We start from the raw sequence: 23,935 nt of genomic DNA on the forward strand, positions 1-23,935 counted from the left end.
ATGCCGGATCCTTAACCTGCTGCAACCACAGAAGAACTCCCAGAAAACCTTACTCTTAAAAATTAGTATTCCTTTGTGCCATGTAGTTCAGTGCAAATAAACGAGATTTGAATGATCTAGGCTGTCCCTTACTATGCCTATAAGAGTGATACCTGCCACCTCTGTCATTTTTACTCTGCAGATCTGCCTCCAGAGTGCAGTTCCTGCCACGCATGCTTTCTGTGTGGGTAAACTTCCAAGGCAGCATATTGGAGATCACCAGGTTAGCCAATATTCTAGCCATTTCTAGGAAGCCACCAACACTAAGTCATCCACAGCCACTTGGGCAGGCTGTTATATTCACACCCCTCACTCCTCTCCCTCTAGGTCCCTGTTTGCTGTGTTGGCTAGCTGGTAACATTTTAAATGCCTTCTTGTTTTTATACACACACAGAGTTTATTATTATTCCATGTTATATTTGTACTCTATTGTAGGGGTGCAAAATTTGCCACCCCAAATTATCTCTTGGGCAGGCAGATCATGTTGAGCTGAAAATGAGCAAGGCCCAAAAAACTCAAGAAGAAACTTTGACCTTCCCTCACCTGCCTGTAAGAATTTAAACAGAGGGCCTGTTCCAGGAAGAGATCTAACCCTAGAGAAATCTGCGAAGAATACAGGCTATGTGTGGTAAGGGACGCTTCAAACGGTCTAGAGATCAGAGCCCACTCTGTGTCTCACTGTCTCTGCAGGCCCAGCAAACATTTATTTCCCAAACATCTGCTTTTCTATCTCTGTGTCAATTCCCTTTCTTGCCTTTGAAATCCCAACCCTCCAGCATCCTCTTTTGTCTTTCGCTGAAGATGGTATTTAAAGTGAGGGTTTGGGTCATTTAAGTTACTTAGTTCTCCTGGATCTCTCCCATGCATGCGTGTTAATAAATTTTGGGTTGACTTTCTCCTATTAATCTGTCTTGTGTCGATATAATTCTTAGACCAACCACAAGAACCTAAAAGGGCAAAGGAGAATTTCTTCCTCCCTAGCACTATAGTAAGAGGAGCTAGCTCTTATATCAACCTTAATCATTTACTTTGCCCATATGGGAACCATCTAGAACGACAAGGACAAAGCTACTATGAAATGGCATTTAAATGGGCCTGGACATTCCAGGGGTTGTCTTCTCCCAGTTCAGCGGATCAACTAAGTGGTGCTAAATATTTATAAATATTCATCATCCTAGGTGAGCACCATTAAGACAAGTCTTCAGGGAACTGACCACAGCCAAAATGGAACTGATGGAGCCAAGTGGTCAAAGAAAATCACCTATAACTGAACAACACAATGACTATTTTAAACAAACATGAACTGAAAGACAAGAGAGAGAGATCTTTTAATCACTCTCTCGAAAGACAATCTATGTTTAGAACTGTGTTTTGATCAGAACTGAATATATTATGCACATTCTTCTCCCCACCAGCTCTTCTAGCTCATGCTACCATAATGCATTTTCAAGAAATGGAAAAAATGGCTCATCAAATGTTGGCTTCCAGGGAGCTCCCTGGTAGATCAGTGGGTTGAGGATCTGGCATTGTCATTGCTGTGGCTCTGGTCACTGCTGTAGCTCTGGTTACTGCTGTAGCTCTGGTTACTGCTGTGGCATGGGTTTGACCCCTGGCATGGGAACTTCCTCATGCTGCAGGTGTGGCCAAAAAAAAGTTGGGTTCATAAAAGGTAATTGTTTTTATGTATTTATTTATTTATTTGTCTTTTATGGCCGCACCCATGGCATATGGAGGTTCCCAGGCTAGGGGTCCATTCGGAGCTATAGCCGCTGGCTTAAGCCAGAGCCACAGCAACGTGGGATCTGAGCTGTGTCTGCGACCTACACCACAGCTCATGGCAATGCCAAGATCCTTAAACCACTGAGCGAGGCCAGGTATCGAACTTGCATCCTCATGGATGCTAGTCGGGTTCGTTAACTGCTGAGCCACGATGGGAACGCCAAAGGTAATTGTTTTTAAAAACAGATAACATGATTTTGCTTCTCTTGTCATAAAGCAATCTTTAACTAAACTATCCAAGACAACATGGTTTGAGTGATCCCTGTACATATCGTAGCCTCAAGACAACCCCAGACACTAAGAATAAGATGAGGTTCACTTGCAAATTAAGTGCACTTTGAACATATAGCCAGAGAGGCCAGGAATGAATCAACTCTGAACTCTGTTTTGAAGCACCTCTTTGGAATCATAAAAGCAAATGAAATTAACATTCTTTTACGTTAATGAATGATGCTAAAGAAAGCAGGGATATAATGATACACAGGCCGGTAGTGTGGCAACCACAGAGGTCACTGGGTGACTGTTCAGAGGCCTGATGACTCCACAGGAGGGACTCAGGAGTCATAAAATAAGGAGCTGGGAGTTCCCATTGTGGCTCAGTGGGTTAAGAACCCAACTAGTATCCATGAGGATATGTGTCCAATCCCTGGCCTCATTCAGTGAGTTAAGGATCCAGTGTTGCCACAAACTGTGGTGTAGACTGGCAGCTATAGCTCTGATTTGACCCGTAGCCTGGGAATTTCCATATGCCACGGGGGCAGCCCCCCAAAAAAATAAATAAAATAAAATAAGGAGCTGGGCCAGATAGGATGTCAACCATTTCTGGATAATGGCCCTCTTCAAAACATCTCAGGAATTGAGAGAGTCCAGGGGCCCGAGGTTGAGTACTGCTGGATCAGATAGTCAAGGGCACTCTCTGCTCAGGAATTTTATAATCCATTCAGATGTTCACTTGAAAGGCTGAATTAGGGTTTTCCTAAATATGTCCTCTACTTTTATGACATAAACATTCGTTTTCTCCTATAAAGAGTAGATTTAGAAATTGATATTAACTCGAGAGAGGAATATTTAAAGCTGGCAAAAGTCCCTTAAAACACCCCTGGTGATATTGATGGGAGAGAATCTCAGCCAGAGGGTATCAGGGAGGCTTCCAGGTACAGATGTCAAAGTGTCAGATCTCAGGCCCAAAGAGCTTTCCAGCAAACAGGCCTCCTAATAAGCTGAGAAGACCCAGTCTGCTTCTATTTTCTGAGGCTGTTGAGAGTATGAAAGATGTAAAATATCAATGTTTGTTGTCCTAGAATGGAGAAGCTTAAAGCCACAAGGGATTCCATCTTTCCCTTACAGTGGATTGCTGGTTTCCAGGCCCTGGGGACCACAAGTCCACAGCAGATGCCCCACGGGCGAGCCCTCTGTGGGCTCAATTCAGCTGGACCCATAATGCAGTCTTGATGCTGCAGCCTTCACTGATTTGTTGCCTTTCTTTTGCAAAGTCGCTAAAACACACAAGTAGAAATTCTGTGTTTGGTCAAAGCAGGGACCTATAATTTCACTGGAAACATGGGGCAGGAGTTGGCAGAGATGGGGGCCGGAGCGAAAAGTCACATTTACCCAAAACAGTGGGTACCCCTAACTGTCAGGGTCTAATTACTGGGACTAATTAAACTTCCTTTCTCAGAGTTTCATTCTGGGATATAAAAGAGCTGTCATAGCCTATCTTTATCCATGGCAAGCAATGATCACTTTTAAACTGCCTTATCAGTATTAGATAACTTTGTTATGCTCTCATTGGAGCTGGAATAGGTTATTAAATCTCAACCATGTTAATGAGAAATCCATACGAACATTCTTAGACTTGGGGTACAACTTAAATGCTGACTGAAGACTAACAAACCAAGCAGTACACACCTGGACAGGCAACTCAAACCCAGCAAATGCTGGAGTTCCTGTCATGGCGCAGCAGAAACAAATCTGACTAGGAACCACGAGGTTGCTGGTTCGACCCCTTGCCTTGCTCAATGGGTTAAGGATCCAGGGTTGCTATGAGCTGTGGTGTAGTTTGCAGACTCGACTCGAATCCCGCATTGCTGTGGCTCTGGCGTAGGCCGGTGGCCACAGCTCTGATTAGACCCCTAGCCTGGGAACCTCCATATGCCATGGGAGCAGCCCTAGAAAAGGCAAAAAGACCAAAAAAAAAAAAAAAATAAAGGCTGCAGGGTGGATCTGGCTGCACTGACCTGCTGGGTTTGGAGTGTCAGGGCCTTCAGCCATGTGGTTAGAAGGGGATCACGGACTGGCCCAGCCAGCTGACCGAGAACCACTCCAAGAGGTTCTAGTCTAAGGATGCCCTCCGTTTATTATGCATGTCCCAGGCGCTAGAAACTCCATTGGGAATCTTACAGTATTGTCTCTCATTCTCACAACAATCTGACAAGGGGGTAAAATGCCCCCGTTTTCCAGATGAGAAGGCAGATGCAACCAAGAAGGGGCAGAACCAGGATCTGAACCCAGGTCTTTCTGACTGCAACCCACCAGCCTCCCAAGCCTGTGGTTACAAAAACAGTCCTTTTGCCAATAATATATGAAACAAAAGCACACAATGTCTTGTCATATTACTGGTGGAGCTGTGGTATGCCAGATTTGACTTGTCAAGTGTTACCATGAGAAAGATTTTCTCCAACCTTAAAATAGTCCTTGCCCTAGAAGTGTATCCAGGTTGTAGTTCAAGGCATCTAACTTTCTAATTTTTCCTGGGTAAAGTTGCCAAGGCCTCATGCCTCAGAACATTGGTAACTAATGGAGGGGGGAGAGTCAAGGCACAATCACTATCAATGAAAAATCAAAATAAAGAAAGGTTATTTCCACCCCGACTCCTCCTGGTGCACCAGCATTGACATCCACCCTGCCCAAGCATGGCAGACCACGCTAATCTGTCATAAATACTCCTTCCAGAACCTTTCTGATGAGCTGTCACCCTCCTGTCGGAGGTCCAGGCACCATTTCCAGTTTATAGGAGATGGTATGAAAGAGTGAAGTCATTTGCCATCAAACCCTCAGCACGTACTTTATGGAACAAACCATTTCCTATTTTCCCCTCTGCAGTGCCCAAAAAAGGGATTATCTGTTACTCCCTTTACTATCACTGCCAATGTTTGTCCTATCTTAGTGTACTGCACAAATCTCTTCTTGTTTCAGCAAGCAGGTCGATTAATTCTAGATTTATAACCCATTGATGTCTATATTCCTTTTACATCGAAATCTACGTCTCAAAGCCTCCCTTCATACAGACAAATACGCTTCTAAGAGCAAGTTTTCAACATATTACAAAATGGGGAAACTATGACTCTTTAGAGTTCATGTTCAGTTTAATTCCTTGGAAGGAAGTCACCCCCCCCCCACTAGTGTTACAAGCTAGTCCAGAAACACTGAGTTAATTACTTTGAGGAGAGAGCCATGTTTAAACATATGCATGCCACATAATTAGTGAGTCCTGCAGAGAACACTCTCCCTAGGGGATGCGCGTCATTTCGCAAAATACCTAAACACATTTGTAATCCCCTCATCTTACCTGAAGATGGCGTTTAGAGGTGTAATTTCTACAGGCATCATGTGCAGACACTACACTGATAGATGGGTCTGTTTTCTTTGCAAACAAAAGTATTTGCTTAGCGTTCCACTCAAACCCCACCACAAGCCGACACTTCCTGAGTCACAGGGGAATACTGGTACACAGCGGCTCGTTCTGTTTAAAGCTACCAAGGCAGCCACATCATCACAGTCATTACTACGTGACACTCCTTAAGCACCACCACAAGTCGGTGTCTGCCGGCCCTGGAGACCCGCTCCAGCCTTGAAGCACAGCAACTCATCAGAAATCCCAGTTACAGCGGAGGGGAGGCATGTGGGGGTCCGAGCCCCTCCTGCACCTCTTCCCCCACCAGGTACTCACCATGGCTGTCCCCCTTCCAAGACGAGGACTCTGCCCTCCGGAGATCCCCCATCAGACACTGCTGAAGCCCCAGAGCCACATCTTCAATAGCCCTTGGTGGCACTGACCCAGTGGGTGACAATCATGCCCGGGGCAGGCAGACCCTGCAGAATGGAGGCTTTTGTGCAGGGGGTGAGCATGGGCAAGTGAGTCCTGGCCTGGAAGGCTCCTGGGTGGCTCCTCATAAGGGTAACACACCTGTCCTAAGCTCACTGAAATTGTGTGTGTCTCTCAGGAACAGCCAGGATGCTCTCCACCCCACCATTTTCCAACATGTGCACCGGGCCACTTTGTGATCTAGATGTACGGCCACACGCTGCCACATCCAGGTCCTGCGCCTTGCCTTTGCCTGCTTGGGATCCAGAGGTGCCAGGTCCCGTGGGTGAGAGAAGGCAGTTCTTGGTGTAAAGGCACCAAGGGAACAAAGCGACTGAAGAGGGAACGGAGGCAGGAGAGGAGGAGAGAGAAATTAGAAAACACAGCAGGGAGGTCCTTCTCAGGTAGAACCGTCCTGCCTGAGGGTCTCATTCATACAAACCCCGATGAGATGAGGTCGCTCTGGCCCAAGAGCCAGAAGCCAGGATTCCCCCAGGAGGTCATTTTTATTTTCCTTTTCAGAGTTTACTGGTGGTTTCACAAGAACAGCTGAAGAGACACGAACAGAATTTTAACTTGCTTCTGCTTGAAGGTCTTTCCTCTGCGTTTGGGCTGGTTCTTACTACACATGCTTCCTAGGCTGCCATGTGGACAACCAGCCCCAGAAACCAAATGAAATCCCCTGATTTTAGTTGAAAGAGAAGTGTGATAGGAAATGTCTCATTTTTCAAAGCAACCTTTCTTTAAACACTGCAAGCTCATGCCCTATTTGTTCAAACACAAAACTGAGGTGTTATTTTTTCCCCTTAATTCCAACCCACAACTGACCTTCTCTGGAAATGAATCGATACTTTCTGTCCCCTTGTTTTCAGCTGAAAATGAGGTGAGTGGAACACTTCATTTTCTGTTTCTTCATACAAGTGTATCTATTGAATCCACGTGTGGCAGAGGCTCTGCTCTTGGTAATTTGCCTCACTCTGATCCACCAAGGATTTGAGATCGCTTAGAAAAGTACATAGAGGAGTTCGCATTGTGGCTCAAAGGGTTAAAAACCCAACTAGTATCCATGAGAATTTGGGTTTGATCCCTGGCCTCACTCAGTGGGTTACGGATCCAGTGCTGCCGCAAGCTGCAGTATAGGCCACAGATGTGGCTCGGATCCTGTGCTGCTGGGCTGTGGCGTAGCTGCAGCTTGGATTCGACCCCTAGCCTGGGAACTTCCATATCCATAAGTGTGGCCAGAAAAAGAAAAAAAAGTACATTGGAAACAAGGGATAAAATAAAGACCTCAGAGAGCACAGCCTGTTAGTCCACTGGATGTATTTGTACAAAATAGTGAATTTTCTCCAGAAGACACAGCCCCACACGAGGGCCCAGGGCTTGGGGTCAGAGCCTGGGATGGGCAGAGGCAGCCCCCGACGAGCTCCCTCAGCTGGGTGCCCTGTACACAGCTGCTGCAGCCAGGGCAGGTAGTGACCCTACGAAGGAATGAGGCTAAGAGGCCTGATGGGAGAGAAAATAAGAAAGCGCAGGGGCAGAAGGGTGCCCAGAAGTGCATCCGGAAGGTCGTGCACATGATCCAGACACAAGCTGTAACTTTGCCTCGGCGTGGCTAAATCAGAAGGTTCACAGTGCCCATCAGATTAAAGCCAGGAGTTCCTGTTGTGGTGCAGCGGAAATGAATCCAACCAGTATCCATGAGGACTCGGGTTCAATCCCTAGCCTCACTCAGCCGGTCAGGGATCTGGCATTGCTGTGGCTGTGGCGTAGGCTGGCAGCTACAGCTCCTAGCCTGGGAACCTCCATGTGCTGCGTGTGAGGCCCTAAAAAAGGACAAAAGGAAAAAAACAAAAAAACCGCAGCAGACCAATCAGACAGAAGATAACTTGTGCCCTGCGGATCCTCAGCTCACTGTCCAACACAGTAGGCAGACATCCTTGTTCCCCCAAGAAGTGGTAACTCCTTTCACCAACACAGGTCACTGGTAGCAACCCAGGCTCACCTGGTTAAGTCACTTCCAGGAAGGATCAAAACGGTGCGAACCGAACATACACCCCTTGTAGCCCTACCAAACAGACCAGCCAGATCAAACCACCCAGGAGTGCACCGTTTCGTATACACTCGCGGCTGAGACCACCCTCGAGAGAGACTGCATGGAGTGCAGATGCTGAATACCCTCTGGAGAGATCACAACCGGCAGTCAGGATAGTCACAACCGACAGACCACAGACGGCTGAGGTGCTTCCACGCAAAAGTGACCTGTTCTGTGTGGCGTAAGCAAATGTATAACTTATGTTAAGCATTATTCCCTATTTTTTGAGGACTTACAATGAGCCACTCATCAAGCTCAGTATTTAGTGTGGGTTACACACTGTAATTTAATCTGTAATACAAACCTATAAAGGAAATGTTACTATCCCCATTTTATTGATAACAAGATGAAATTCAGAGAGGCCAACCAGCTAGTCAATGGGAAGGCGGGGATTTGCAGCCAGGATTGGAAATGACTTTGCATCCTTCCACAGACCACGTCTGCAGTCACACGACAGAAGAGTTAAAACAGTTAAGTGTTTTATGCCTGAAGATGTGAGCTGCAACTCACTAGGAAGTTATTCTAAATAAATAAGTATATTCATCAAGAGACCAGACCTTTGGAGCATCCCTCTTGCAATTTTTTCAAGAGCAGGGAGAGGGGAGTTCCCATCGTGGCGCAGTGGTTAACGAATCCAACTAGGAACCATGAGGTTGCGGGTTCGGTCCCTGCCCTTGCTCAGTGGGTTAACGATCTGGCGTTGCCGTGAGCTGTGGTGTAGGTTGCAGACGCGGCTCGGATCCCGCGTTGCTGTGGCTCTGGCGTAGGCCGGTGGCTACAGCTCCGATTGGACCCCTAGCCTGGGAACCTCCATATGCCTCGGGAGCGGCCCAAGAAATAGCAAGAAGACAAAAAAAAAAAAAAAAAAAAAAAGAGCAGGGAGAGGGAGCCAGACGGTAAGTTTTACCACAGACAGACAATCTCTGTGGGAAAAGAATCTTTGAGAAAGGATGGTATGTGTATAGACTGGGTCACTTTGTTGTTCAGCAGAAATTATCACAACTTATAAATTAACTACACTTCAATAAAACTTTTTAAAAAATGATAACTGAAAAAAATTTATAAAAATAAGTAGCCAGTAAATACTTCTTTCTCCGGATAATAGTCTTAAAGCCCCCAAACTCACTGTCTTTTTTTTTTTTTTTTTTTTTTTTTGTCTTTTTAGGACCACACCTGTAGCATATGCAAGTTTCCAGGCTAGGGATTAAATTGGAGCTGCAGCTGCCAGCCTACACCAGAGCCACAGCAATGCGGGATCCTAGCCAAGTCTGCGACCTACACCAAGTACAATACAAGTACAATACATTTCTTCTTTATGTTCATTTTCCTCTATACTATTTCTATTTCCCTAAAGGGACAGTCATAACATCTCAGTGGGCAAACACCGCTGTGCATGAGATTTGAGCATGATAATGGGAGAAAAAAGAATGTATACATGTATGTGTAACTGGGTCACCATGCTGTACAGTAGAAAAAAAACCTGTATTGAGGAAATAACAACAAATAAAAAGAGATCTGCCCCTCAGGTAAGTCTGTCCCCTCACATGCCTTCTGTGGGACTCAGATTTCCACAGTGAGGAGAAACCCTGGAGCTCTAGACGCATGGGCTCTATACCATGTGCCCATGAAGGAACAAAAGGCCAGAGGTAAGGACAGCCTGCAGGAGTGAGCCAGCTCCCTGTCAGGGACAACTTCTCTTGGCAGCCCCAGGACAGACCTTTCCATGGCCCACCCACACGGCAGCTGCAGCCCATCTTCGGGTGTGAAAACAAATCTTCATCACATTTTAGGGATGGCAAAAGAGTGACCCCCTGTTGATAAAATAGAAATGAGCTTTGGAGTTCCCACTGTGGCTCAGCAGGTTACAAACCCGACTAGTGTCCATGAGGATGGTGGGTTCAATCCCTGGCCCCACCCAGTGGGTTAGGGATCCAGTATTGCTGTGGCTGTGGCGTAGACCAACAGTTGCAGCTCTGATCCCACCCCTAGCCTGGGAACTTCCATATGCCGTGGGTGCAGCCCTTAAAAAAAAGAAAAAAGCCTTTAACAAGGCTTCATCACTGGAAGCTTCTGGGGAACCGCATGGGTTTGGGAAGAATGTTGCTTGTTAACTGGTCGTTAAACTATCTCATGCTGAACAAACTCTCTTGCGACAAGGAGAGACTGCGTTGTTCTCTGTGTTCTTAGTCAAATTGCAAATATCAGCCCAGCTGGGTCAGAGTAGGATTTTAAAAGTGGTAAACACTGTCTACGCCAGAGAGATATTTTCCACGACTGTATCAGAGGGTAGAAGAAAAATAAATCATTTGTGCCTTCGACGAAGCTTTCCTGAACGCCTAGAAGGCCCTGGGGATGTATAAGGGAAGACAATGGAGCACACTTAACCTCTGTGTGAACTGCATTTATTCACTTCACCTCTCTGTGCCTATTTCAAAACCAACAGCAGCGTAAGGACTCTCTCTGGCAGGCATATGAAGGCTGAAATACGCCCTCTGGTGGGACTCAACCGATGGTACAGGCACACAAAGCGTGAGCCTGGGCGTTCGGGTCAGACTTCATGATGCTTTTCTTAGCCTCACTTTCTATTTTAGAGAAATAGTATTAGCACAGCATAGACTTCATGAGGGAAAATTAAACCTATAAAATTAATTTAAAATTAATATTAAAAATTAAAATGAATTAACATTATAAGATGAGCCAACCTGAATTATCAAAACATCTGAATTAAAGAATATATTTAAAAACAACTTCTTTTAAACCTTCCAAGACCAAAATTCCATATGCTTGCTAATGCCATTTCCAAACACTCAAGAGGCCACTGTGTGTTTGAAAAGCTTTGGTTTTCTTAAGCACAATAACCCTTCATATATCCAGAACCCAAATATATGGCAATTTCTCCACTCCAGAGCAGAGTAGGTCTAATGTGCAAATAGCAGAGATTGCTATAACAAGAGTTAACAGTTTTAGAGGCTGAGTAGCCTTTTTCAAACTTTTGAGTCTTTACTATGTTACATGAGACCTCAAATAACAAGTTCAGAGAGTTTGGTGTTAACAGCCAACATTTTGCCTCTTAAATGCCAAACCTGCACACTGTCCTCAGTAATAGTCTACTTACTAGTTGAGCATTAGATCTGGGTGCAACACAAGCAGATGTTACTGAACAATCTGGAAAGAAGTTGCTCTCTGTGATTTTCTTTCTTTCTTTTCTTTTCCTTTTTTTTTTTTTTTTTTTTTTTGCCATTTCTTTCTTTCTTTCTTTTGCTTTTTAAGTCCACACCTGTGGCATATGGAAGTTCCCAAGCTAGGGGCTGAATTGGAGCTACAGCTGCCTGCCTGCACCACAGCCACAGCAACGCAGGATCCAAGCCATGTCTGCGACCTACACTGCAACTCACGGCAACCCTTAATCCACTGAGCGAGGTCAGGGATCAAACCCGCACCCTCATGGAGACGAAATGGGTTCATAACCCGCTGAGCCACAACAGGAACTCCACTCTGCGATTTTCAAGGGGCCATCCCACCAGGGCTCCTTCTCCTATCCCCTGAGTAGCAGGATGCCATGTCACCCTTATTCACTGTGGACTTCTGAGACACTTGTTCCCCCAAATGCACACTGAGCATGTTCCACCCTCAGGGCCCATATCACTGGGCCTGACCTGCCTGAAGTTGTTCTGGTCTTGCAGAAGGCAAAGCCCCTGATGTGAGTCCAGGCGCCTAGGGCAGGTCTGCACCACCATGCACTGAACCCAGGTCCTTGTCACCTGACATGTGACCCCAAACAACTCTGCAACTTCCAATGTGCTAGCTTTTGTCCTTGGATTTTCTTCTCTCTTTTTTTTTTTAATTTTAATTATAGCTGATTTGCCACGTTCTGTCAATTTCTGCTGTACAACAAAGTGACCCAGTCATACCTACACATCCATTCTTGTCCTTGGATTTCCTTGATGTGTCATCTATACCGACTTCTGTATCACATATCCAGCTAATTCCCAACTTACACACTCAGTTACATTCCAAAAGTTGGCATTTTTACACCTCAGAATCCGGGTTTCCATGAGAAGTTATAAACAGTGCCAAGGTCCTCTGGCCAATTCACGAAAGCGTATCTTACCTCAAAATGTCTCTCAAGAATTCACGTGGCCCCACAGGCCCCAGTCCCTTGCCTCAAACCCTCTCCTAACTTCTCACACCTCGAATAACATCCAACTGCCTACTGTGGCCTAAGAAGTGCTGTCCTCTTTCCTACTCACTTTTCCCACCTTTCTGCTCCTTATAGGTATCAGCCGATACCCTCTCGGAATCTCTGCCCAAGCTGGGGCCCCCTCTGGAATCTGTTCTCCTTATGCCCTCCCGTGACCGGCGCCTTCAAATCTCAACTCCAAGGGCACTTCCTTAGAGAGGCCTTTTTAACTTCCTCCATCCCACACACCAACCAGGTCATCTCCCACACTGCCATTCTTATTTTTTCAGCTCTCATTATCATAAAGACTTGTTTACTTGTTTTTTAATGTAAGTGTTAAAAAAAAATTCTCCCCCATTCAGACTGTGCTCCATGAAAACAGGGGCCCAACCCATCACCCTGTCACCTGCAGAGCAACTGGCTTGGATGCACCTTGAAAAAAAAAAAAAAACAATAACCCAGTGGGTGCCTGGCCACGATTATCTCGTGTGGAAGGGCTTCTGAGATTAGACACTTTCAGAGCTCAGTCTGGGTGGCCTAGGGTCCCTTCAAGGCGGCTGGAATAGGCAGTGTGTCACTTGTCCACACCCCTCCACTCAGGTGACTGAAGACACCCAGGGCCCGCCCGCTGCCTCCAGGTGGAGCCCCAAATGGGGTGGGAGGAGGGATAAGGAGCTGCAGGGAGCCAGGTCCCTGGCCAGGGGATGCTCTTCCCAGTATTTTTCGATCCTGTCTGCTTCCCCGGTCACTGTCCTCGCTTTCTTCCTTCTTCTTTGGCCCTGGAGGCTTCCTCCTTGGGTTTCTGCCTTCCCTCCCCCAGCGTCAGAACGCCATTCTTTCACACCCTCCCCCGCACTTCCTGACCTTGAATCTGGCACAGAGTCTTGGAGGTTCTTAACCAAGAGGGTTTATTACTGGCACCAAGATAAACAGCGAGGAGAGGGGTCTCTCCTCCGCCTCCCCCCACCCCCCTACCCCAAGCAGTTGTGTTCAGGTCGTCTGTGAAGTGGCTGAAATGGTACATCAGGGCCACTGGACCAGGGCGCATGAAGCCATCAGGGCATGGGGGCCCTAAACCCACATCTGGAGACCCTAGTGAAGCGCCCCTCATTTGCTTTCCACTGATTAAATTCGGATTCAGCTCACTGCCGGTTACAGATCTAATGCAGATCAGCAAATTCCAGACTGGGACCAAAGTAACCTGAAGAAGACTGAACGTGAGACTCGCACAGAACCAGCTGCAATCGGGCTCCAACAACGCATTTTGAAAGCAGATATGAGACTTTTAACAGTTATTTCTCTTCTAGGTGTGGCACCAAAGGACCTGTCCAATGGCTTCTTTTTTTTTTTTCCTTTTGCTTTTTAGGGCCGCACTCGTGGCATATGGAGGTTCCCAGGCTAGGGGTCAAATCAGAGCTGCTGCTGCCAGCCTACACCAGAGCCACAGCATTGTTAAATCCGAGCCGTGTCTGTGACCTACACCACTGCTCGTGGCAATGCCAGATCCGTAATCCACTGAGCAAGGCCAGGGATCAAACCCACAATCTCATGGTTCCTAGTTGGATTCGTTTCCACTGCACCACGATGGGAACTACCCATTGGCATTTAGTCTCAGATTCGGCAAGAGCAAAATTCCCTCTCCTGTGGGATATTTTACTTCTGGCCTGGCTCTAAACCTTCCTCCTGTCTGGGGCGCCCTTTCTAACTTTCTGCACAGTTACAGGAAAAACAAGCAAATATACTTAAGTAAAGTATATTTTATCAAAAAAACACCAACTGTTGAGAGCTGGGAGTTATCAGAATAGAAAAATATGGGCAGAAAAAAGAGGAAGGAATTAAAAAAAAGATGCAGGAATAAGCACATTGTGGAAGATCATGCTGAGCTCATCAATTGCTTCCGTGGTGTTTCCTTCCTTGAGGTGGGTCCTGGGTATGGAAGTGTCCACTGTGGGTTCTCCATCACTTCCAGAATACATATAATCAAAAACAGAATGTTCATGTAAGATAAAAAGGAACAGAAGTTTTAAATTTGAATCCCTATTGCCTAGTTTTAGCTTAAACAAACTTGAGAAAAATCACCTAACTTCTGTATGTTTTTTCTCTTCCAACTGGTACACTTTAATAATACTCCACCCTTTTCTACCTATTCACAGAATTTTCACCAAGATCAATGAGATAATGGGTGTAAAAGTGCTTTGTAAGTTGAAATAATCAAAGAAATATTAGTTTTCTCATACTCATATTGTTGCCATTATAATTACAAGAAAAATATTATTATAACTTGGAAAAAAAGTAGGGGTAAGGATGTACTACTTCAAAGGAGTGAGAGGGAACTTCCCACTGTCAGCAAACATAGTATCAGTTTCTGGTAATTATTATTAGGTAAGTGTATATGTTATATATCGTGAATATATATATATATATATATTTTTTTTTTTTCCTGGGGCCGCTCCGTGGCATATGGAGGTTCCCAGGCTAGGGGTTGAATCAGAGCTATAGCCCCCAGCCTATGCCAGAGCCACAGCAACACGGGACCCGAGCCACGTCTACGACCTACACCACAGCTCATGGTGACACCAGATCCCTAACCCACTGAGCAAGGCCAGGGATCGAACCTGCAACCCCATGGTTCCTAGTCAGATTTGTTAACCACTGCGCCACGACGGGAACGCCTATATACATTATTTTTGTCTATCTTTTGTAACCAGTAAAATATTCTCAGAGAGAAACTTACGTTTGTTTAGTTTACATCACAAACCATTAGTTCAAAATATTTAAACTATCCACAATTAATTACTATATAATTTAATTGTCATAATGTTGTGTTTCATTAAGGCAACCCTTATTAAATCCCTGCCGAATCTCTCCCTTCAATCTCTGCCTTCCAGATATTTATGGAAGGTGTTAAAACGGTTTATAAATACATTCCATTCATAAGTATTGATTAAAAGTCCCTGTTCTGTGCAAAATTCTATGCAGAGAGTTGGTGGGAATGCCACGATTTAGAGCAAAAAAGAGAAGGTCCAGCTTCCAGAAGGGTTAAAATGTCATAAGCGGGATATATACAATACAGGTAGCTCACCCATTATTTCAAACCAAAACTGACATTTAAACTTCTCTGAAGATGTTTTCTGAACTATTTAATCAGTCCATGTCCTAAATCTAGGCACTTGTAAGAACATCATCTTCAAGCACTTAATTTAAGGTCTCATTTTATATAGAAAGTTGTTTCATTACTCAGTGAGATCTCAACTTAATGTCCCTTTTGATGGACTTGGAAGGCATTTGGGAGAAAATGAAAGCTGGAAAACTGAAGAGAAGAGTAGCTTTGAAGGGCATGATTATAATCCACACACACACACACACACACACACACACACACACACACACACATCATACAGACATGGCTGAAAAGGGATGCTTATTAAAGGATTAAAAAAAATATGTGGTATTCCTGCTCCTAGAGAGTTACCAGTTTTCACGTTCTTTGACAATAAATTATCAATAACCTCTCTCCCTTTTTAAAAACAACTTTCTCTCTACTTTTTCATATCTGAATTTCAACAACCCTAATTAGAATTCCAGTGACCCTGATTCATACAAATTTTGTTAACACGGCAACGGGACCAGAAATGGACCCTTTCAATATGGACATGAGTTAGGCTCATAGTAACAGAAGTGACGGCCTACCTCCTTTCCCATTTCTAGCCCCTTTTCTTAGTAATAAAATGGTGATACAATTAATGAACTGCATAGGGGGGTCCCAATGACCATATTTTCAAAGATAAGAACTGTAGTTTTTAAAAAAAGTGCTGTAACATCAAAATGGGTATGCTGGTCTAATAGCTAACCTTTAGAAATGGCCAACAACTCTTCAAATGCAAGTGTTTTGCGAAATACACATCAGTTTAGATTTCTAACAACTACCGTCTAAAGTTAAAAATCGAACATCAAAAAAACTCAAGTAGACTTTACAGGGTATAGGAGGAAACGCTTTTTAATAATATCAGCCACCACTTCCTCATTCAAGAAAAACTCTTATTGGCATATGTTTCTAAGGGTATATACACTCAGTTAATTTTACACCCTTCTCTTCACGTTCAAGAAGATTCCATTTCCTGGAATGTAAGAGACCGCATTCTTTTTGAATTTTTAATCGAAACTACCTTTTAAATTCGTCGTCATATTTTTAAAAAGATAACCAGCAAGTGAAAGAGACTCAAGAAAAAGTAAATGTATATCACAATTACCTTTTGCCTGGTCCAAAGTCCTCGCCTTCAGGCATGTCTGCCCTTCAAAAACAATACGCAGCAAGTGGAAAAGGCTGCAACACTTTTCGTGCTACAAGAGTTTCTTCTCCACCCTAAGGGATGAGCATGAGGAGGGGAAAACCTCAGTGGTTTTTCTTTCCTCTCTGGAGAAAAGCGCTCCTCCCTCACTCAGAAAGTCGGTGTTTACAAATTTCCGAAGCGACCGCCTGCCTTGAATGAAGCGCGGAGCCGGGTTATTAGCACGGTCTCCTTCTAAAAATAACTAGGTCACCTCTTACTCCCAGGACCGTGACAGGCGGCGGGGAGCAGGCACAGCCCAGCTGCCCAGCATTTTGCCTCCAGTCGTGTGAGGAGTTGTCACCACCCAGCTATTAACCTTTCCTGGGATGACTTCACCCAGGCCAGCCTACCCTTTCTCTTTCCTTTTTTTGCCCGTGGCATGACGAGGCACCCCAGGGGGCAGGGTGGCGTGTCCACGGCGTGCTGGACACTTCAGCCTGGGCGACCAGCTCTCCCACCCACAGGAGGGGCTGCGGGGGGCGCGGGGGGCGGAGGGCAAAACAGTGCTGGCGAGTAGCTTCGGGCCCGGAGGATTGTTTGTTCTGACACCGCTCAGCCACTCCGCGAAAAGATCCCTTACTCACACAGAGAGGGAGACGTGCCAATAAACAATTGTGTTTTGAGGACACTGTTTTGCAAGAAAATCCTTCCTTGGGTCATTGAGATTTCTCAACTCACAAGTGAGCACACAAATAGGAGTCCGGGTGTTCCTTTGGGCCACACAGTTTCTTCCGAGGGACTTCCCTCTGTCATCAGGGAGCAGCCTGATCTTGGACCACGGCCAAGCTGTGGGCCTGAGATGTTTTGATGGCTTGGCCCATCCCTGCGTACCAGTCATCAATCACCAGACACCTTCATCTGCTGCAGCTTCTAGAGCGGCACACAGAAAAATCAATTCTTGCTTTCAGAAAGGCTACAGGAGACATTACCGAGATCCCTTTAGGAATACAGCCTGAAAGCTCTGCATAAAACTTGAAACCTTTTTTTTTTTCCTGATTGGGAATGTCAAGTAAGGCAGTAAACAAGATCTAATTATTAAGAAATAGTCTACTTTTCTTTTTAACATATGTATTTCACTGTCACAGGCTCAGTCACAGCTAATCCTAGCAAAATATATATATATTTAATGTATACTTTATATTTATAGACATTAAGGTGATTGCTAGAGTATTAAAAAATTGAAAAGTTGAGGAGTTCCCTTGTGGCACAGCAGGTTCAGAATCTGGTGTTGTCACTGCAGCAATGCCGGTCACTGCTGTGGCATGAGTTTGATCCCTGGCCTGGGAACTTCCACATGCAGCAGGTGCAGCCAAAAAAAAAAAAGAAATTGAAAAGTCAAAACGGTTGACTTTTATCTTTCTTTGAGGCAGTGTTAGTTATTCTGTGACACATGCATGGTGCAATTCGAGACAATTCTTTAATATTCCACACAAGATCTGAAGTTTGAGACTTCAAAGTCTGAGGTTAAGTTACCACAGACACTCAAACACATAACTCAAATACTGTTGACCTTGAAAAAAAACAGTCCTAAGCAGAGCTCCGAGAATTACGGTGTGCCCAGGCCTCTCAGAATTGGAGCAATGTGCTTTGTTGTTAGAAATTCCAGGTCTAAAGAAGTGAAAAGTTGAGACGCTGAAAATATCACCCATGAGAATGTTTCAGCACTTCTACTTCACCTGCTCAATAACAGTGCTAATTTTACGATCTAATTCTCAGTTCTAGCAATTCTATCCCATTAATTCTACCTTTTTGTCTGCTGTTCTTTTAAGCTCCTCTTGCACTATTTCTTGAATATCTGGGTAGAACTGTTGTTGAACTTGGCTGCTGATGACTACCAAACTGACTGCTTATATGCCTGAAACCACCCTCTCAATTTTAAAGAACAATTAACTGATCAGTGCTGTGCAGTGAGAGATGAATTATCCATTACTACCATGAACTATTTCCTTTAATTTCCTTTACTAGTACTTCCTTTAAGCACTTCTTCCTGCATTTTAAATTATCTGCTCCAACCATAAATTCGCCTCTGGGTATATTCGTGTTAATTTCTGAAATTCCTAAGCACGAGGAGGGAAAACAGGATGGAACAGATAACCAGAAAAAGGACACGGGGGCTTCCTCATCCCAGTGGCATCTACGGTCCTATGGGGATTAGGTGCCAAGGGTTCCCTCGTTATTGTGGATCCAAAAGCCCCTGGGCATCCTGAATTTTTTTTTTTTTCCCTGCTTTTTAGGGCTGCACCTGAGGCATGTGGAAATTCCCAGGCTAGGGGTCGAATCGGAGGTACAGCTGCCAGCCTACACCACAGCCACAACAACTCAGGATCTGAGCTGAATCTGTGACATACACCACAGATCACGGTAATGCCGGACCCCCAACCCACTGAGGGAAATCAGTGATCAAACCTGCATCCTCACTGATACTAGTCGGACTCGTTTCCACTGCACCATGATGGGAACTTGCAGCAGCCTGAATTAAGGACTCCCAGAATACAGACATGGGAAAGACTCTGAGGGCCATGAAAGCCATCCAAGACTCCGACAAAGGGGCCTAGCAAAGTTAGGCGAACTGCTGGTGGCAAAGCCAGGAAGAGCCTCTAGTGCTGAGGGCACTTTTCATGCCTCCAGCTGGAGAGAGAGCCTGTGCACTCTGGCAAAAGTGCATACATACGGCCAGACACGTACATGATTTTGTTTTCTTATATCCATATGCTTTCAAGATCTGTATGCACTGAATTTTTGTAATACACTTTAAATGAATATTTTTATTTTTGTTTGCAGTTTAATCATACAGTATGCCCTAAGAAACCATTTGCCATTTCAAAGCTAAATATCCACTTTTCTTAATGCCCTTTTTGTTCTTCACACAATCATCATCCTAAGAGCTTTGTTTTTTCCCATCTCTCCCACAGCAGCACTGACTAAGGCCCAGAAACCCGAGGAGGGACCCTCTCTCTCATGGAGGTTACCGGCCATATGGGCACGAATGGCTAAGAAATAGGGGTGGTCGTTGGTGGAGAAAAAATTACTAAGAGGAGTAGGTTAATTCTTTGTTAAATTGACCCAACAGAATTCTTGCTGAAGGCAGGCCAGGGTGATCAGATATTATCTGGGAGGTGGTGAGACATGAGGGGTTTGGCTAGATATTAAGGGTGATCAAGTATTGGAGTTCCTATTGTGGCACAGCAGAAAGGCATCTGACAAGGAACCATGAGGTTGCAGGTTCAATCCCTGGCCCTGCTCAGTGGGTTAAGGATCTGGCATTGCCGTGAGCTGTGGTGCAGGTTGAAGACATGGCTTGGGTCTGGCGTTGATGTGGTCCTGGCGTAGGCTGGCAGCAACAGCTCCAACTGGACCCCTTAGCCTGGGAAACTCCATATGCCGGGGCACAGCCCTAAAAAGACTAAAAAGACAAAAAAAAAAAAAAAGGTGATCAAATAGCAAAGAGGGAGGATTATTCTTGATAAACTGATTTGACTTGACAAGTTTCTTGCTAAAATTGGGTTCTGGAGGACAAACCTAAGAACAGGGCCTAGTTGGAAAAGAGCTCAGCAAAGCCTGATGAGAATTGAGTAAGGAGAGATTTTTTGTCACCTCCTAAGAATAAGGCACATTTTAATTTTTTTTATTAGCACTCAGTGCTACAAACTGTATGGTCCCTCAGAACTGCACTGTCCAATATGGCAGCCCTTGGCAACTGAGCACTTAACATGTGGCTAGATTGGAATTTTAGGATGGAATAGGAAAAGAAGAATGTAAAATATCTCCTTACCAATTTTTATATTGATTACATGATTAAATAATTTTGGAATTTCTGGTTAAATAAAATATACTATTAAAATTAACTTCCCTTGTTTCTGTTTAGCTTTTCTAAACATGGATGCTAGAAATATACAATTATCTATGCAGCTTGCATTCTGCTTCTGCTGGCCTGTATAGCTCTAGAGCTTGAACACTCCACTTTTCTGCCCAAATTGGTCTAAATGAGACATAAAACAAAAGTTCCTTTGAGAGCTAACTGGCTAAAACAATCTTACCAACTGTTTTCAAAAACATTTCTGGACTCACCTTTAATCAGAAGGAAAGGGTGCATATTACAAGAGGCAATGATAAGAAAAAACTAAGAAGAGTCCATAGAGCATTTTTTTCCCTCCATATCTTAGCCTCTGCTTTTCTTCACCTAAAACCTCCCATCCCTGCTTCCCTTCGGCCTCCAAGGACAAGACCCCTTAGGCTGCACCCCAGGTCTTGAGTCCTTCCTCTCCTCTCCTCTCCAATTTGTACCACTGGATATCCCAGCCTCTCGCCAGTTCCTGACCCTTCCAAATTCTACTCCTTCCAGTCCCTAACCTCTGTCTTCTGCCCTTTACAGCCCAAGGTCCCAACCAGTGGTCTGTAGCCAACTCACTCCTCACCAATGACAGTCTACCCTCTGCCCCCACCAGCGCCCTGACACTGCTCCTTAGACAAAGCTGATACTCACCATGCATCGAACTTGACCTGACTCCTGGGCACGGTGCTGCTGCCCCCCTCCCTCTGTCTTGACCTCTCCACCCTTGGCTGGAAGACTCCACTTTCTATGCTCGGTCCACTTCTCTCAACATTCCTGCTTGGTCTCTCTAGCTGTCCCTCTTCCAACTGGCTCTTAAAAGCTGGTGATGTCTAGGGCGGGGCCTCCCAAACCGGAAACAATATGGAGTAACGGGTCCCGCCCTCAGCCACTCTCTACCTCTATCAGTCTGGAATGGATGTGAATTTGCTTTTAGATGCTGCCGGTGGGGGAACCACTCCGAGAGCACCGTCCTGGCATTCCAACACTGCCCCCACCTTCTGTTTCATGCTATGCAATCTCTCCAGGAAATCTCTCTCTTTCCAGAATTTTCACCCTCACCTCGACGCCCTAATCTAGATTCCTAGTCACACACTGTCCAGAATTCCAAACCTATACTGATGGTCCCCGACTTACAATTTTTCACCATTCTGATGGTGTGAAGGTGGTACCCATGCAATGGAAACCACACTTGGCATTCTGAATTTTGACCTTTACCTGGGTGGGCAAGATAACAGTCCAACACGTGTGATGCTCCACAGTGGCATCGAGCCTCAGCTCCGGTCTGCCCTGGGGTCACCATGGGCAGTAGCCAATATACTTCTGACCACTCTAACCCAGACGACCATTCTGTCTTTACTTTCAGCACAGTGTTTAATACACTACATGAGATAGTCAACACCTTATTATATAATAGGCTTCGTGTTAGATGATGCTACCCAACTGTAGGCTCAGGTAAGTGCTTCTGAGCACAATTAAGGTTGGCTCAGTTCAGCTGTAATGTTGGGTAGGCTAGGGTGATTAAATACATTTTTGACTCACGATATTTTCAACTTAACGGTGGGTTTATTGGGATGGAACCCCATTGTAAGCTGAGGAAGCTCTGTGACTCCTGTCACCCACTAGCCGTGATGTACCAAGCTGCCTCTGACTCGCTCGTGAAAACTTAACATCTCTTTCCACTTTTCCATTCAGTGCTATGTGGGAGGTAGTTTGTGATCAGCCATGGCATGGAAATTGGCAAACACTACAAGTCAGCTGCCCATCCCCTAGTCACCCTAGCTGGTTGTTGAAAATGTACCCACACAGCAGTGACTCGTAGACATCTTAACCTGTGTTAAATTTTTTTTCTTTTTCCTTTTCTTTTTTCTTTTGATTTTTAGGGCCACACCCATGGCATATGGAAGTTCCCAGGCTAGGGGTCTAATTGGAGCTACAGCTGCCAGCCTATACCACAGCCATAGCAACTCGAGATCCAAGCCGTGTCTGTGACCTACACCACAGCTCATGCCACACCGGATCCCCAACCCACTGAGCGAGGCCAGGGATGGAACCTGCATCCTCATAGATACTAGTCGGATTTGCTTCTGCTACACCATGATGGGATCTCCTAACCTGTGTCAAATTAATTAAGCAAGGAGGCCATTAGATTTCCGTGGTTCTAATTTCTTAGAAGCCTACATAAGCAAACCGAAACCTGAGCCTATAAATGCTGCAAGGTGAAGAAACTGAAACATAAGAGTAATCAATCACAAACATCCACCTGGGTTTTCCAGATAAAGGCAACCACTTAGGCTATAGCCAATCAGATGATTTCCTTGCTTTGCTTCTGCATCTTTTCTATAAAAGTTCTACCCCCAGCTCCTGTCAGTGGCATGTCCTAACCACTTCTGCTTTGCAGCTGCCAGGTTCAAATTGACTTTTGCTCAAATCACTTCTTAAAATGCTGAATATGCCTCAGTTTATCTTCTAATATCTTTTAAGGTCTGACACAAGAATCTCCAGAAATGAGTCCAAAGAGCATGCACGATCTCTCAGTAACCTGCTTTCCTTTATCCTTTCCTATTTTTCCCTTCTTTTTCTTTCTTTAGAAGAATAATTTCTCAGTAATTATTCCTCAATTATTTTTCTGATGCATTTCCTTCAGTGAATTTAGCAACATCTCAAGTTATCTCCACTACCTGTTGACACGACAGCTATCTGAAGCCCTCCCTCCCACTAGCACCTACACAGGGACCTTATCTTCTTGTTCCTTATTGTTTCCCAGCAAGAGTACAAAAGCGAGCTCCCTGAACACACGTACCATATTATTTTAGGGTGATATTATTAGTCAATATTAGTTACATCAGTAAGTGAAGAAATGTTCCAAATGGTCAACCAAGGCAAAAGCATGAGACTCACATCCATTCTCCCCTCTCCTAATCAGCCAGAGAGACCCTCACCAAGTGCCATCAATGCTAACACATCAAGCTGCACTTGGAACCACCCCTGAGACTGTGCCTAACATGATTAATTGTCTTAATTCAGTCCAGCATCTTCCCTTGCCTAGGCTAGGGGCCAGGAAATATTTGTGATCAAGCACCCCCTAGCAGGACACACCCTCCAAATACAGTGTGCATTTGTAAATTATACGCATACGTATTTTCAATGTACATATGTGACTTGTTAACACTTTATGTACTTCATAAATCATACACAAAATAAAAACATATAGAGATAAAATGAATATAAGCATTCTTTTTTTTTTTTTTTTGTCTTTTGTCTTTGTTGTTGTTGTTGTTGTTGTTGTTGTTGTTGCTATTTCTTGGGCCGCTCCCGCGGCATATGGAGGTTCCCAGGCTAGGGGTCCAATCGGAGCTGTAGCCACCGGCCTACGCCAGAGCCACAGCAACGCGGGATCCGAGCCACGTCTGCAACCTACACCACAGCTCACGGCAACGCCGGATCCTTAACCCACTGAGCGAGGCCAGGGATCGAACCCGCAACCTCATGGTTCCTAGTCGGATTCGTTAACCACTGCGCCACGAAGGGAACTCCAGCATTCTTGATAATTGCTAAAAACCCAATACAACCTAGAGGCCTATCAATAAGGGATAAATGA

General features: G+C 45.0%; 1 protein-coding gene across 2 annotated transcripts in view; it reads right to left on the reverse strand.

Annotated features, from left to right (window-relative positions):
* The window catches only part of RETREG1 (reticulophagy regulator 1), a 151,905-nt gene that overhangs the window by 32,660 nt on the left and 95,310 nt on the right, over nucleotides 1-23,935 (reverse strand). The window contains exon 1 of one of the 2 annotated variants that reach the window (XM_003359728.6): nucleotides 16,425-16,793. The exons of the other annotated variant lie outside the window; for it this stretch is intronic. Within the exon in view, the coding sequence (XP_003359776.2) occupies nucleotides 16,425-16,459 (35 nt within the window). The 5' untranslated portion in view covers nucleotides 16,460-16,793. Of the gene's footprint in view, nucleotides 1-16,424; nucleotides 16,794-23,935 lie in introns of those variants that run through there. 2 annotated transcript variants of the gene reach the window in all.

This window comes from Sus scrofa, chromosome 16 (genome assembly GCF_054392235.1).
Source record: "Sus scrofa isolate SSC_HxYL_T2T_F1_AM1 chromosome 16, Sscrofa_HxYL_maternal_Yorkshire_Landrace_v2.0, whole genome shotgun sequence".
Lineage (NCBI taxonomy): Eukaryota > Metazoa > Chordata > Mammalia > Artiodactyla > Suidae > Sus > Sus scrofa.